Here is a 15497-nt window from a genome sequence, read left to right on the forward strand (position 1 = left end):
GGGAGGTTTTGGGGCAGAGCCTGAGGAGGGCAGGGTTTGGGGAGGGGAGGGACTTCAATACCAATAGCCAAAATGAACATTTTCTCCAGGTGAACTGATCTCTATTGGCTGGAGATTAGTTGTAATAGCAGATTTCCAGCTACTACCGGGAGGCAACCCTAATCCCTGGCCAATCTGGCCTGGAGAAACTGGGGTTGCCAGGTCCCCCCACCCTCCTCCGGCGGGAGGCTATTCGGCTGCTTTCGGGAATGTGCGTGCATGCGCCGGAAGTGCCGCCTCGCAAGGGGCCTTATACCTCTTAGTTTGAGTGGTAAAACGGCCCTTTACTCAGTGATATAAGGCCCCTTGCAAGGCGGCACTTTGGGTTCTAAACCTGAAGTGACGTGTGTGCGGTATGTACGCGCGCTTGCACGTACGTTTGCCCACCGACCCTCAGGTGGTAGAGGGGTAAATTGCCGGGGGGTTGCCCGCCACCAGCGGGCACCTGGCAACCCTAGGAGAAAAATTGCTTCCTGACACTCCCCCCCCCCCAGTGGTGATCGGCATTACCGTGGGCATGTCAGGAGAAGCCACAAGAGGCAAACACTGACACAACCCTTCCTGCCCTCCCTTTCTGGCGTTCCTGTACAGCTACGGGCTTGGGGAAAGCGTCCAAAAAATATGTTGCACTGACTGTGTGAGCCAAAATCACTTGGGGGTGTGTGTGTTGTGCAATACTTGCTCAATCATATTTTTAGTTTCTTCAGTTACACCCCATGTTTCTCCCAAATGGGAACCCCAAACTGTCTTACATTTTTCTCTCCTCAAGTTTATCCTCACAACAACCCCGTAAGGTAGGTCAGACAGAGAATGTTTGGCTGGCCCAGCGACCCTCAATTTCCTCAGAGGTCTCCCATCCAAGTACTAACCGGGGCCGACCCTGCTTAACATCTGAGATTGGGCTACCCTGTCATATTCCGGTTAGGGTCCCTTCTGGGCCCAGGATAAGTAATTCGCAGGGTTCCCAGATCCCCTTGGAGTCGGGAGGCTGCTGGGAGGAAGGGGTAGGGTTGCCAAGTCCCTCTTTGCAACCAGTGAGAGGTTTTTGGGCTGGAGCCTGAGGAGGGTGGGGTTTGGGAGGGGAGGAACTTCAATGCCATAGAATCCAATTGCCAAATCAGCCATTTTCTCCAGGTGAACTGATCTCTTATCAGCTGGAGATCAGTTGTAATAGCCGGAGATCTCCAGCTAGTGCCTGGAGGTTGGCAACCCTAGGAGTGGGAAAGAGGCGAAATTGCCCTTCCTGCATCTCCTATGGGCAGAGCTTCACCCTGAAACCCCTGGAATCAACTTTTGGGAGTTGCAAAGGACTGCGGGGCGGTGTGGGGGAGGGAAAAAGCCACCCCATAAAACTGCAGCGCTACACAGGTACTTTGGTCCTTAGTTGCAACGAATGTGTCCAGTAGTTTTCAGTAGGATTTCCTCAAAGTGGATTTAGGATTTAGCAAGCAAACGCATGCAGGCCTCTGCTCTCCCGCCTTCTTAGGTTCGGAGGGCTCTGTTTGCAGGCGCTAGGCATCAGGCAGCCGAAGCAGATGTTTTGCTGCTGTGCAAATGCAGAATAAAATTAAGTGCAACGGTGGAAGAAATGGTGGAGTGGGGGGGTGGGGCTTCAGCAGGGTGTAATGTCATAGAGTCCACCCTCCAAAGCATCCCTTTTTCCCCAGGGAAACTGATCTCTCTAGTCTGGGGACCAGTTGTAATTCCGGGAGATCTCCAGGGCCCTGAGAACTGGGATGCCCCCTCTTCAGCTCTCCCCTCGGGCCTTTGCACTCCCGCAGGTGGCTCAGCACCCAGAGGTGTGTTCAGCTAGGGTTGCCAGGTCCCTCTTTGCCACCAGCGGGAGGTTTTTGGGGCAGAGCCTGAGGAGGGTGGGGTTTGGGGAGGGAAGGACTTCGATGTCATGGAGTCCAATTGCCAAAGCAGCCATTTTCTCCAGGGGAACTGATCTCTTCCACCTGGAAATCAGTTGTAATAGTAGAATATCTCCATCTAGTACCTGGAGGTTGGCAACCCTACGTTCGGCACATGTCACTGTTTTCCAACTGTGATTGGGACAAAGCCCCGCCATACTCCTTTGCACCTAGGGTTGCCAACCTCCAGGTACTAGCTGGAGATCTCCTGCTATTACAACTGATCTCCAGAAAGCTCAACAAGTTAAAAGCCCCCCCCCCCCCCAGATTGGGAACGAAAGGGGAACCCAGCTCAGAAAGGGCTGATGGCAGCTGCTGTAGTCAGTCTTCAGTGGGGCTGCCAACACAGGGTTGGGAAATTCCTGGAGATTATGGGAGTGGAGTTTGGGAACAGCTGGGTTTGGGAAGGGGAGGAAAGGGACCTCAGCAGGCTATAAAGCCATACAGTCTACCTTTAAAGCAGTCATTTTTCTCCAGGGGAACTGATCTCTGTCATCTAGAGATGGGTGGTAATTCCTGGAGCTCTCCAGGCCCCACCTGGAGGTTGTCAGCTAGGGTTGCCGGCTCCGGGTTGGTAATTACCTGGAGATTTAGGGAGTGGAGCCTGAGGAGGGTGGGGTTTGGAGAGGGGAGGGACTTCAATGCCATAGAGTCCAATTTTCAAAGCAGCCATTTTATCCAGGGGAACTGATCTCTGTCGCCTGGAGGTCAATTGTAATAGTGGGGGATCTCCAGCCACCACCTGGAGGTTGGCAACCCTAAGTTCTTGGGGGAAATAGTCCTGGCCTGCCTTGTAGATTTTTTTTGTAAGGGCTAGGTAATGTACATTATCTGGTAATTTGGGTAGTTAAAAGTACTATATAAATGTTAAAGAACTACATAAATCTCAGATAGCCATTTGTTGTTTTTAATATTCATCTGAGGGAATGGATATCCTGGTGTGCCAACATCGCCACCTGGTGGCTCCTGCTGGGAGACTGAAACGTGGGATCCCAAACCTTGCGCACGATCTACGCAGCATCTTTTGTGTAGGAACCACAAAATGACACACAGTACAGCATGCAAGCTTTTCAGCCCAGCAGAAATCTTCATCAGGCTCAATCTTGCAATTTTGTTTTTTAGAGAAGAAGGTGGGAGTGAGGAAAACAGACGTCTCAGTTTCCCAGATGTTCAAGGCCTGCCTTGTTTGCATATGCTGAGCAGACATGAACATTCAAAACGGTGCAGGTATCAGGTTGCAGCCCTGACCTGGACCGCCCAGGCTAGCCCGATCTCATCAGAGTGCAGAGGCTAAGCCGGGTCAGCCCTGGTTAGTATTTGGATGGGAGACCTCCAAGGAATACCAGGGTCCTGTTGCGGAGGCAGGCAATGGCAAACCACCTCTAAACATCTCCTGCCTTGAAAACCTCACCAGGGATTGCTGTTAAGTCCGCTGTGACTTGACAGCAAAAAAAATAAAATGAATAAAGTTTGCACCATTTCTCTGCGCAAGAGGTAATAAAAGGGATATCAAAGTCCAGCCAATGTCTCTGGCCATTTATGCATGGCTGTTTCCTCATGGTCACCCCTCCGATAACTTGGGGGCTTTGCTTTCATTATGCACGCGTTTTCTGACCATCAGAGGTTGCCTCGGTCTCCCCGCATGTTTATGCGTGTTTTCCCCATGTTTTCTAGATGCTGGCTAAATACAAATCAAGAAAATTGACAAAACACGCAGAAATGCAGGGGGAGAGCAAGGCGACCTCTGACGGTTGGAAACAGCATGCATAATCAAAGCAAAGCCCCTCCCCCCCAAGAGTCATCAGGGTGACCACAAGGAAACAGCCATGCAGAAATGGCCTTTGCAAGCTGGGCTTACCCAAGTGTCTGCTAATGGCGGGCAAACTTGTGGTAATTGTCACTGATGCCCACTAATGCTCATCTGGTCGGTGGTATCTCAGGATAGCAGAACATGGTGAGCAGGACCAAAAAAAAAAAAATTCCAGACTGCAAAAGTTGGGTTGCCAACCTCCAGGTAGGGCCTGAAGATCTCCTGGAATTATAACTGATCTCCAGATTCCACAGATGAGTTCCCCTGTAGGTTATGGCTGCTCTGGAGGGTGGACTCTATGGTGTTATACCCCGCTGAGGTCCCTCCCCTCACCAAATCCCACTCTCCACAGGCTCCACCCCCAAATCTCCGGGGATCTCCCAACCTAGAGTTGGCAACCCTAGCCCAATCATCATTTCCACACCTTCTCATGGTAGGAAACAGTACAGGTAGGGTTGCCAAACTCCAGGTGGGGCCTAGAGATCTCCACAAGTTACAACTGATCTCCAGATGATGGAGATTTGTTCACCTGGAGAAAATGCCTGCTTTGGAGGACAGACTCTATGGCGTTATACCCTGCTGAGGTTTCTCTCCCTCCCCAAACCCCACCTTCCCCGAGCTCCACCCCAAAAATCTCCAGGTATTCCCCAATCCAGAGTTGGCAACCCTAACAGATGAGCTGTCATTTCCTCACTCCTGTAGCGCAGCGGTTCCAAAACTTTTTGAGTCATGGAGTACTTTTCAGGAGAGAAATTCATCACGGAGCACTGATTTTTACCTATCACCACCGTACTGAACCGAACGACAGTGGTATTTTTCTTTCCAGTCTCTTCACGGAGCATTAGGATTCTATCCCGCTCAGTGTGATTATTATTCTACGCTACAGCAGCGGTTTCCAAACATAGTCGGAAGGGGCCTAAAGACCATCCATTCCAAACTGTGCACCAGGCAGGACAACCTAACATAACCCCTATCATATAAATGTCCAATCTCTGCTTCAACACCTCCAAGGAGGGAGCACCCACAACATCCACAAGAGACAGTGTGGTGTAGTAGTTAGAGTGATGGACTAGGATCTGAGAGACCCAGGTTCGAATCTCCACTCTGCCCCAGAAGCTTTGCTGGGCGATCTTTGGCCAGTCACACACTCTCAGCCTAAGCTACCTAACAGGGTTGTTGTGAGGTAGGGTTGCCAGCTCCGGGTTGGGAAATACCTGGATATTTTTGGGGCGGAGCCTGAGGAGGGCAAGGGTTGGGGAGGGGAGGGACTTCAATGGCATAGAGTCCAATTGCCAAAGTAGCCATTTTCTCCAGGGGAGCTGGTCTCTGTCACCTAGAGATCAGTTGTAATAGTGAGAGATCTCCAGCCACCACCTGCTTAGCTTCATTTGTACATTTATTTCTTTGTAATATAGTTACAGCCTTCGCTGTTTTGCTGCCTGCTATCCATTGCTTATTGTCTCATTCAATTTTGCCTACTACTGTTTTATTTGCATCATTACTATTTACAGTAGAGTGAGTTATTGGCATAACCACCTGGAGGTTGGCAACCCAATTGTGAGGATAAAATGGAGGGATATGTAGGCCGCCTTGGGGAGAATGGTGGGGTATAAATGAAGGGAATAAAGGCATAAAATAAATCAATCGACGGATTATGCCACTGAATTGCCCACGGGTTGAGGAGGGGGAGTCACGAATCAAAACTTGTGCAGCAGATCAGGAAAGACAAGCCTTTTCCTGCCCACGCTTACAGTTTCGCTACCGGTGGATAGAATTTCAGCGATTAATTCACTTTCCTTTCTGCTCCCCGTGGCTTTCGATGAAATGGAGCCTGCCATTCAGAAGCGGCCGCCTCGGGGGTCCTGGCAACCCCCACCAGGCACCGTGCAGGGAGAATTCACAAAAGGGGCCATCCAGATAGCTCTGGGGGGGGGGTGTTGCTAAGCACCCACACGACAACAGACGACTGCCTTTCCGGCTGGTACCTAAAGAGGCTTTGTGCTACACACACACACAGCCCGCAAAGTGCCGGAACAGGGGCAGCTCCTAGATCAGGGTCGCTCCTTGGTTCGGGTTTGGAAAGGAATTGCAGGGCTGGCCGGCAAATCTCTCCCTCCCCGGCCTCCCCGTTTCCACAGACCCACAGATTTCTCCAGACCCACCCTGGAAACTGGACACCCGGGCAGCCTGCTTGGGGAGAGGGGGGACTTACCCTGGGAGTGTGATAGTCCAGCCAGCTCTTGTGATGCCGCCTGTGAAACTTTTGTTCCTAAGCAACGGGGAATTCCAAGCCCTCGGAGACCATTAGCATAATGCCTGGTTTTGCGCAGCCAAGGTCCGAGGTAACCCAGACGGCAACCCACCTGCCTACTTGGAGAAACTGCCCTGGGTCAGGAAGCAGAACAGGTTCGGGAGGTTCTTCCCTGCAGGGCCCTTCTCCAGTGTCACGGCATGGAGATCTGTGTTTATTGCAGAGGGAAAGCCCCGGGGGAATCAGTAGGGATGCCAACCTCCAGGTGGGACCTGGGAATCTGAAGAAGAAGAAGAGTTGGTTTTTATATGCCCACTTTCTCTACCACTTAAGGAAGAATCAAACCGGCTTACAATGAAGCCTAGCTGGCTTCATGCGGAAGAGTGGGGAAACCAACCCAGTTCACCAGATTAGCATCTACTGTTCATGTGGAGGGGTGGGGAATCGAACCCTTTCCCTCCCCACAACAGGCACTTTGTGAGGTAGGTGGGGCTGAGAGAGCTCTACGAGAGCTGTGACTATCCCAGGGTCACCTAGCTGGCTTCATGCGGAGGAGTGGGGAAACCAACCGAGTTCACCAGATTAGCGTCTGCTGTTCATGTGGAGGAGTGGGGAATCGAACCCGGTTCTCCAGATCAGAGTCCACCGCTCCTAACCACCGCTCTTAACCACTACACCACACTGGCTCTCCTGGAATGACAGCTCATCTCCAAACTACAGAGATCAGTTCCCCTGGAGAAAACAGATGCTTTGGAGGGTGGTCTCCGTGGCATTGTGTCCCACTGAGGTCCCTGTCCTCACCAGGCGGCACCCCCAAATCTCCAGTGGTTTCCCAACCTGGATCTTGCAACCCTATCCTCCCCCCATCCCCTGTTGGTGATCAGTGGGGGGGCCTGGCATCTTGGAGATCATCCCTACCCCGTGCCCGACACTGGCAACGAGTTTATGTGTGCGAAGGACATAAACACAGGCTGGGGCCCAGCCAGAAAGTGGGGTGCGCAAACCCAGGCAGGCACCCCCTCCGTGAAGCATAACGGGCCATCTTGCTGCGCGGCACGCAGGGCCCCACATCTCTGCCCAAGCAACTGGCGATGCTTCTGGGGCTGGTGGCATGGGAGGAAGAAAGAAGAAGAAGAAGAGTTGTTTTTTATACCCTGCTTTTCTCTACCTTTAAGGAGAATCAAACGGGCTTACAGTCTCCTTCCCTTCCCCTCCCCACAACAGACACCCTGTGAGGTAGGTGGGGCTGAGAGTGCTCTAAGAGAGCTGTGACTGGCTCAAGGTCACCCAGATGGCTTCATGTGGAGGAGTGGGGAATCGAACCCAGTTCCCCAGATCAGAGTCCGCCGCTCTTAACCACTACGTCATGCCTGTCATCTGCCTGTAGTGCCTCTGGGGCTTGGCATGTCCTCAAGTACAACCCTAGTCCCCCCCTATTTTCTTTTCTTTATTGTTCTTTATTCATGTTATTTATAGCCTGCCTTTCGCACGAGGACTCAGGGCCACAGAGTGAGTCAGTAGTGTCAGCAAAATGGAACCAACTGGAAAGAGCTGAAGCATACATAGCCTAAGCATTAACATGGCACATTACGCTGTGCAATAATTAAGCAATAGGATCAGACTTACAACAAGCCGTACACAGCAGTGCAGAGAGCACAGTCCCTCCAAGTAAGTTGGTGGACCGGTACGTACAGCGCAACCCTCTTGCCTGTGCTGAGAAGCTGCCTTGAATAATTCAGCTTTGCATAGTTTGCAGAAAGCCAGGCGAGTGAGAGCCTTCCTGACCTCTTCAGGCAGGCCATCCCATAAGGCGGGGGCCACAACGGAGAAGGCACGTGGATGGGCAGGGGTCGGTTTTGCCCATTTGCAGGGAGATGCCCACCCAGCAACATCTTCACAGGAAAATGAATCATTTTGGGGGGAGGGGCGCTTGGGTCAAAAAGGCTGCTTATGTACATCTAAGGTTGTGCAAAAAAAAAAAATCAGTAAATTTTGGGTTCATTGGGCCTAATCTTTTTCGGTAAACCCAAAACAAGCCAAATACCCACAGCCATAAATGTTGGTATTCGGCTTATTTCTGGGTTTAATGAAAAATTCAGGCTCATTATAGTCTATGGGGGAAAAAACATCCAAAGCTCCTGTGGGAGCGTTTTTGGAGGTAGAGTTCCTGAATTTTCAGGATAGATTGAAGGAACTCTCCTTGCATGAACCCTGAAGTTTGGTGAAGATTGTGTCAGGGGATCCAATTTTATGGGGTCCCAAAGGGACTCACTACCTGAGTTCGATCCCAAGGGAAGTTGGTTTCAGGTAGCCGGCTCAAGGTTGACTCAGTCTTCCATCCTTCCAAGGTCGGTAAAATGAGTACCCAGCTTGCTGAGGGTAAAGGGAAGATGACTGGGGAAGGCACAGGCAAACCACCCCATAGACATAGCCTGCCTAGGAAATGTTGGGATGTGACGTTACCCCATGGGTCAGGATTGACCACCGGTGCTTGCACAGGGTACCTTTACCTTTAAAGGGGTTGCCCCATTCCCCATAGGAAAACATTGCAAAGTTCACACAAGAAGACACCAAACTGCCAAAAAATACCCCTCTCTCTAAATTCAGCTATGAGAATGATGACGACAACAACAACAAAGCAATGCCCCCCCCCCAACAATCAAATCACCCCCTCCTTTCGGTAAAAGCTAGCAAGACGTGAAGCAGAGAAAAACCCAAAATTCAAACAATGCAACTTTGAAACAGCAAGCAGGGGAGAAATGGAAGCAGGGCCTCCCACCCAAAATAACCCTGGTACATACAATCTGCCATCAGTTCACAAGTGACTTACAGCTACTCCCAGCAAGCGGCTTTCAAGGCAGATGAGAAACAGAGGTGGGTTGGCCATTGCCTTCCTCTGCAGAGCCTTCCTTGGTGGTCTCCCATCCAAGTACCAACCCTGCTGAGCTTCCGAAATCTGATGAGACTGGGCTACACTATGCCACATTCCCTCCCAGAGAGCCAGCGTGGTGTAGTGGTTAAGAGCGGTGGACTCTAATCTGGGGAAGCGGGTTTTATTCCCCACTCCTCCACATGAAGCCTGCTGGGTGACCTTGGGCTAGTCACAGTTCTCTCCAAACGCTCTCAGCCTTACCTACCTCACGAGGTGTCTGTTGTGGGGAGAGGAAGGGAAGGCGATTGTAACATGCTTTGGGACTCCTTAAAGGTAGAGAAAATCGGGGTTTAAAAACCAACTCCTTCTTCTCCCTACAAAAAAAGGCTGTTTACCCCTGATTTAAATACTGCGGATCTCATAGTCAGTGAAAAAAGCTCCACAATACTATAATGCTGCATGAACCTGATAGTGAAAAACGAAATAAATAAATAAAAGAGAATAATTACAGGTTGATTGAGCTGGGTTTGCATCCCCGGCTGTCTTTTCCTTCATTGGTGATCAGACACAATGTTCTGTTTTGTTTGTTTCAGAAGAAGCACAGGAGGAGAGAAGAACATGCTCTTGAAGTGGCAGGTAAAGTGAGACACACCCCTCAATGATTTTTGAAGAAATAAAGGCCGCTAGTCCTGTATAATCAGCCAAGTGGGGCTGAAGGTTGGCTTACTCACAGGTGCAAAGAAACAGACAATGCAGGGAAGTTAAGAAGCAACATTTACCCCCTCCCCCTGGATTCTTATAGCTTTATACACTCTGATGTGATACCCCTTCAGAAAAGATAGTTACAGAGGGTAAGTACTTTTAAAATTCTGCTGGGGAGGGAATTTTTCGAGGTATAGTCACCAAATTCGCAGCGTAGCTGCAAGGGACTCTCCTTGAATGAAATCCAAAGTTTGGTAAAGTTTGGGACAGGGGGTCTAATTTTATGGGGTCCTGAAGGGGTCGACCCCTCCATAGAGAAGCATTTTAAACCTTACCATACTTCTCTATGGAGGGAGGCAACCCCTTCAAGACCCCATAAAATCGGACCCCCTGACCCAATCTTCACCAAACTTTGGGGTTCATGCAAGGAGAATCCCTTGAAGCTACCCTGAAAATTTGGGAACTCTGCCTCCAGAAATGCCCCCACAGGAGCTTCGGGAAAAAATCCCCATAGACTATTATGGCCCCTAATTTTTTAGGTAAATCCAGAAGTAAAACCGAAATACCTCTTTACTGGTGTGGGAACTCGGCTTATCCCAGGTTTACCCCCCCCCCAAAAAAAATTGGGCCCAATAAACCTGAACCCGAAATTTACCTTTTTTTTCTTTTTTCTTTTTTCTTTGCACAATCCTAATTAGAACCGTTAGTTTTGAGTCCAGCTGAAGCACTTTAGAGACCAATGAGAATTTCGGGGTATAATCTTTTGAGAGTCAAAGGTCTTTTTTATGCATGGCTGTTTCACTCACCGTCCCCCCTCCGATGACTTCAGGTCTTTGTGTTGATTATGCATGCCGTTTCCGACCTTCAGAGGTCATCTCGCTCTCCCCCTGCATTCTGCCTGCGTTTTGCCCATGTTTTCAGGGACGATTTATTTCGAATCTGAAAAGTCTGCCACGTTTTTCATGTTATGTGCCAGCAGTCTGGTTTCATCCTGGTTCACTGCTGATAGATGGCCATCTGGCCTCTGCCTCAAAACCTCCAGGGAAGGAGAGCTCACCACCTCCCGAGGAAGCCTGTTTCACTGAGGAACTGATCTGTCAGAAAGTTCTTCCTAACGTTTAGCCAGAAATTCTTTTGATTTAATTACAACCTGTTGCTGAAACCTTCTGAAGCATTTCCATGGAGAATGGTTCAGTACTGAAGTAATCTTTATTTCCATGACGTGGCAGAGGAGGGAAATCAGCAACTTTGAGTACCTCATGTACCTGAACACTCTGGCTGGACGGACCTACAGCGATCTCATGCAGTACCCGGTCTTCCCGTGGATCCTGGCTGACTATCATTCCCAGGTGAGACATTTCCCCAAGTCGCTTGCTCTTTTTCAGGATGGTGGCCTGCCACGCTTTTGAGAAACCACTTGCATTTTCGTGGCTGTCTGTGTCTGGCTCTCTGTACGAACCAGACCGCTTCACACTTGTCTTCCAGACTTTGGATCTGACCAATCCCGCTGTCTTCCGTGACCTGTCGAAGCCCATGGGGGCACAGACAGCCGAGAGAAAAGAGAAGTTCGTCCAGCGCTATAAAGACATCGAGAAGACTGAAGGTATGTTTAGTGTCCCCTGAGAGCCGTATGCTCAGAAAGCTTTAGGACAGCTTAAGGCCAAAAAAAGTCAAGCCTTGCAAGAGACTGTTGCAAAGGTTAATGGGACAACTACTTGAAGGGCTGTCATATAGAGGATGGTGCCGAGTTGTTTTCTGTTGCCCCAGAAGGTCGGACCAGAACCAACGGGTTGAAATTAAATCAAAAGAGTTTCCGTCTAGACATTAGGAAGAATTTTCTAACAGAGCGGTTCCTCAGTGGAACAGGCTTCCTCGTGAGGTGGTGAGCTCTCCTTTCCTACAGGTTTTTAAGCAGAGGCTAGATGGCCATCTGTCAGCAATGCTGATTCTATGAACTTAGTCAGTTCTTGAGAGGGAGGACATCGTGGCCATCTTCTGGGCACTGGATGTGTGTGGGGGAAGGTAGTTGTGAATTTCCTGCATTGTGCAGGGGGTTGGACTAGATGACCCTGGTGGTCCCTTCCGACACTATGATTCTAATAAAGGGGCATTATAATGAGACTGTGTACCTGAAGAGGCCAATGAATGAACATATGAAAACTGTTAACTAGTTTTCTGCTCTGATGTTACTCTGATGTCTGGTGGTTTGAGGTAGGGTTGCCAACCTGGAGCTGGTAACCTTAGTCACAGCTCAGTTTTTCAGATATCTGAAGAAGTGAGCTGTGACTCACGAAAACTCATACCCCACCAGAAATTTAAGGTACTACTGGACTCTTGCTCTTTTCTACTGCAACAGACGAACATGACTACCCATCATGATTTATCTCTGTGCAGAGGAAGGCAATGGCAAATCACCTCTGCACCTCGCTTGCCTTGAAAACCTCAGGAGGGGTGGCCATGAGTTGACTGCGACTTGATAGTGCTGACCTGTGCAGCCCAAGCTAGTCTGATCTCATGAGAGCTCGGAAGCTTAGCAGGTTCAGCCCTGGTTAGTACTAGAATGGGAGACCACCAAGGAAGTCTAGGGTTGATGTGCAGAAGCAGGCAATGGCAAACCACCACTGAATGTCCTTTGCCCTGACTTGGATGGCCCAGGCTAGCCCAATCTCATCAGATCTCGCAAGGTAAGCAAAGTCGGCTCTGGTTAGTACTTGGATGGGAGACCACCAAAGAAGTCCAGGGTTGCTGTGCAGAGGAAGGCAATGGCAAACACACCTCTGCTCATCTCTTGCCTTGAAAGCCCTGGGGTCATCATGAGTCGGTTGCAACTTGATGTCACTCAGTTAATATTCCAAGATGTTTCACCCCACCCTCAAATGGCCCTCTGTTCCCATTTTGCAGGCGAGCTCTCCGCCCAGTGCCATTACTGCACCCACTACTCCTCGGCCATAATCGTGGCCTCCTACCTGGTCCGCATCGAGCCCTTCACCCAGATCTACTGCTCCCTACAGGTAAGCAGGCTGTTCCCACATAGGGCGGGTGACAGCCATTGCCGTGAAGAGGAAGAAGAGTTGGTTTTCCTATGCTGACTTTCTCTACCTTTTAACGAGAATCAATCAATCTTTAATTTAATTTGACCAAATCAAAATAGCATACAATCACCATAAAACAATATTAATTACTCAACAAATCCATAGATAAAAATTACCGACACAATCCCAATAAAATCCCATTTCTGAAATGGACCATATTCTAACTTCTAAAAGGTTTATCTAATAGCACTTGCTATTTAAAACTTGCATTTAACAAGCATCAAACCAGCTTACTGTCTCCTTCCCTTCCTCTCCCCACAACAGACACCCTGTGAGGTAGGTGGGGCTGAGAGAGTCCGGAAAGAACTGTGACTAGCCCAAGGTCATTGTAGGAGTGGGGAATCAAACTCCGTTCCCCAGATTAGAGTCTGCCGGTCATGTGGAGGAGATCTGCTGCTATTACAACTGATCTCCAGCCAATAGAGATCAGTCCCCCTGGAGAAAATGGCCGCTTTGGCAATTGGACTCTATGGCATTGAAGTCCCTCCCCTCTTCAAACCCCACCCTCCTCAGGCTCCACCCCAGAAACCTCCCACTGGTAGCAAAGAGGGACCTGGCAACCCTAGATGTTTGGCTGGGCAGAACAAAACAGAAGGGAAGTGTGGCAAACAGGCAAGCTAGATGTCACGTGAGAAAGTTGGGATAGCACAGAATATGGGTAAGGCCCAGCTGGGCCTGGGAACATCTTGATTCCCTTATTCAGTGAAGAAACACCATGGAGAGGATTGGCTAGTCCAATAAATAGGTTAGATGTCCTTACACAAGAACATAAGGAAAGCCCTGCTGGTCAGACCCACGCCCATTAAATCCAGCAGTCTGTTCACACAATGGCTAACCAGGTGCCCCTAGGAAGCCCACAAACAAGACGACCGAAGCAACATTATCCTGCCTGTGTTCCACAGCACCTAATATAATAGGCATGCTCCTCTGATCCTGGAGAGAATAGGTGTTCATCATGACTACTATCCATTTTGACTAGTAGCCATGGTAGCCCTCTCCTCTATGAACATGTCCACCCCCTCTTAAAGCCTTCCAAGTTGGCAGCCATGACCACATCCTGGGGCAGGGAGTTCCACAATTTAACTATGTGTTGTGTGAAGAAATACTTCCTTTTAACTGTTTTGAATCTCTCAGCCTCCAGCTTCAGCAGATGAGCCCTCGTTCTGGTATTATAAGGGAGAAAAGCTTCTCCCTGTCCACTCTCTCCATACCATGCATAATTTTATAGACCTCTTTCATGTCTCCCCTTAACCGCCTTCTTTCCAAGCTAAACTGCCCTAAGCGTTTGAGCCGTTCCTCCTAGGGCCGTTGCTCTAGTCCCCTGATCATTTTGGTTGCTCTTTCCTTGACCCCCCTTTTTTACCCATTCACTCACAACCTAATACCCTTCTTTGGACTCCTGGGTGAAAAACACTATGAATTCAGGACCTTGGATCCGCATGCTGTCTTCCATCTGGCAGCCCGAAGAAGAGTCATGGGTTGTTGCTTTCTCTTCCCAACAGTTTGTAAAGTTGTTCTGGGTTTTCTTCTCTCCCATTCTGCACAGGTGTTTTTGTGTGTGTGTGTTTTTGCAGTAAAAGAAAACCTATTAATTCTGATATAAACATATGCAAATAAAGTTATTAATATAAGAAATCCTGCAAATCAGTTATTGCTTTCTTTATAAATAATACAGGCTTGCGTTTTAAAGATATTACTTCCTCCAAAACGCATTAGACAGCTGCAAAAAATTACATTTTTTTCCGGATGGTAATATCTTTAACCGGATTTGCGGCACTAACTACATTTCCTATGTAGATATTATTTTTATTTAATACAGGTAACCTTTTTATTACAAATCACATTGTTTCTCCGGAGATTACCATCAGCTCTCATAAAAGCTGCAACAGGAGATGAAAAAGTGTCAGTCACTCGCTTTGGGCAGGGCACAGTTATTTGTGCAGATGAAGTATGAGCCTCTTTCAAGAGGCGTCAAGGAGAGACAGACATAACAGGTGGCTTATTTATAGTCTTGACTTCCTTCGAATGCCTTTTAATTTCAATTGAAATGCGACTCCCTGGGTCTTCAGCTGGTTGTAGCGCTCAGAGTGACCTGGCCAGGACCCTGGCTTGACCTCTTACATTTCATTCAACAACCACGGGACAGTTTCAGCCCACTGTGACTGAGAGCACAATCAGATATGATTCAAAGTATTGGTGGTTTGGAGTAGTAAGTTATAATGGCCAGTTAAGAAAGACCGGATTACAACTGATCTCCAGATGGCAGAGATCAATTCCCCTGGAGAAAATGGCAGCTTTGGAGGGGGGACGCTATGGTATACCATAGACTCTAGGTGAAATCCCTCCTCAAATTCCCCCTCCACAGGTGTCTCCTCAAAATCTCCTGGAATTTCCAAAACTGGAGTTGGTAACCCTAATTTAGGCATCTGGACTCACCAGCGAGATTCTCTGGATCTCAACTCACACTGAATGTCCATCTCTTTGCAGTCAGGATGATGCGAACTAATTCCAGTTCCAAAATATGGGAGGGGGGGTGCTTTAGGTTATCTTGTTTAGTTGCTAGGAGATTTCCTACTTCTAAGGGCCATCAGAGTTTTTCCTAGAAGAAGAGTTGATGTTTATATGCCGACTTTCTCTACATTTTTTTAAAAAGGAGAATCAAACCAATTTACAATCACCTTCCCTTCTTCTCCCTACAACAGACACCTTGTGAGGTAGATGGGGCTGAGAGAGCCCAAGGTCACTCAGCTGGCTTCATGCAGAGGGGTGGGGAAACAAGCCTGGTTCACCAGATTAGCCTCCACCACTCATGTGGAGG

The 15497-nt window shown here is 49.0% G+C and overlaps 1 protein-coding gene across 1 annotated transcript in view; it reads left to right on the top strand.

Moving 5' to 3' along the window:
* WDFY4 (WDFY family member 4) overlaps positions 1 to 15497 on the top strand; it is a 165801-nt gene that overhangs the window by 125240 nt on the left and 25064 nt on the right. Inside the window, exons 45-48 of the mRNA XM_056850543.1 lie at positions 9479 to 9521; positions 10817 to 10936; positions 11073 to 11190; positions 12489 to 12598. Coding sequence (XP_056706521.1) covers positions 9479 to 9521; positions 10817 to 10936; positions 11073 to 11190; positions 12489 to 12598 — 391 coding nt within the window. The remainder of the gene's footprint in view (positions 1 to 9478; positions 9522 to 10816; positions 10937 to 11072; positions 11191 to 12488; positions 12599 to 15497) is intronic.

This window comes from Euleptes europaea, chromosome 5 (assembly GCF_029931775.1).
Source record: "Euleptes europaea isolate rEulEur1 chromosome 5, rEulEur1.hap1, whole genome shotgun sequence".
In the NCBI taxonomy this organism is placed as follows: domain Eukaryota; kingdom Metazoa; phylum Chordata; class Lepidosauria; order Squamata; family Sphaerodactylidae; genus Euleptes; species Euleptes europaea.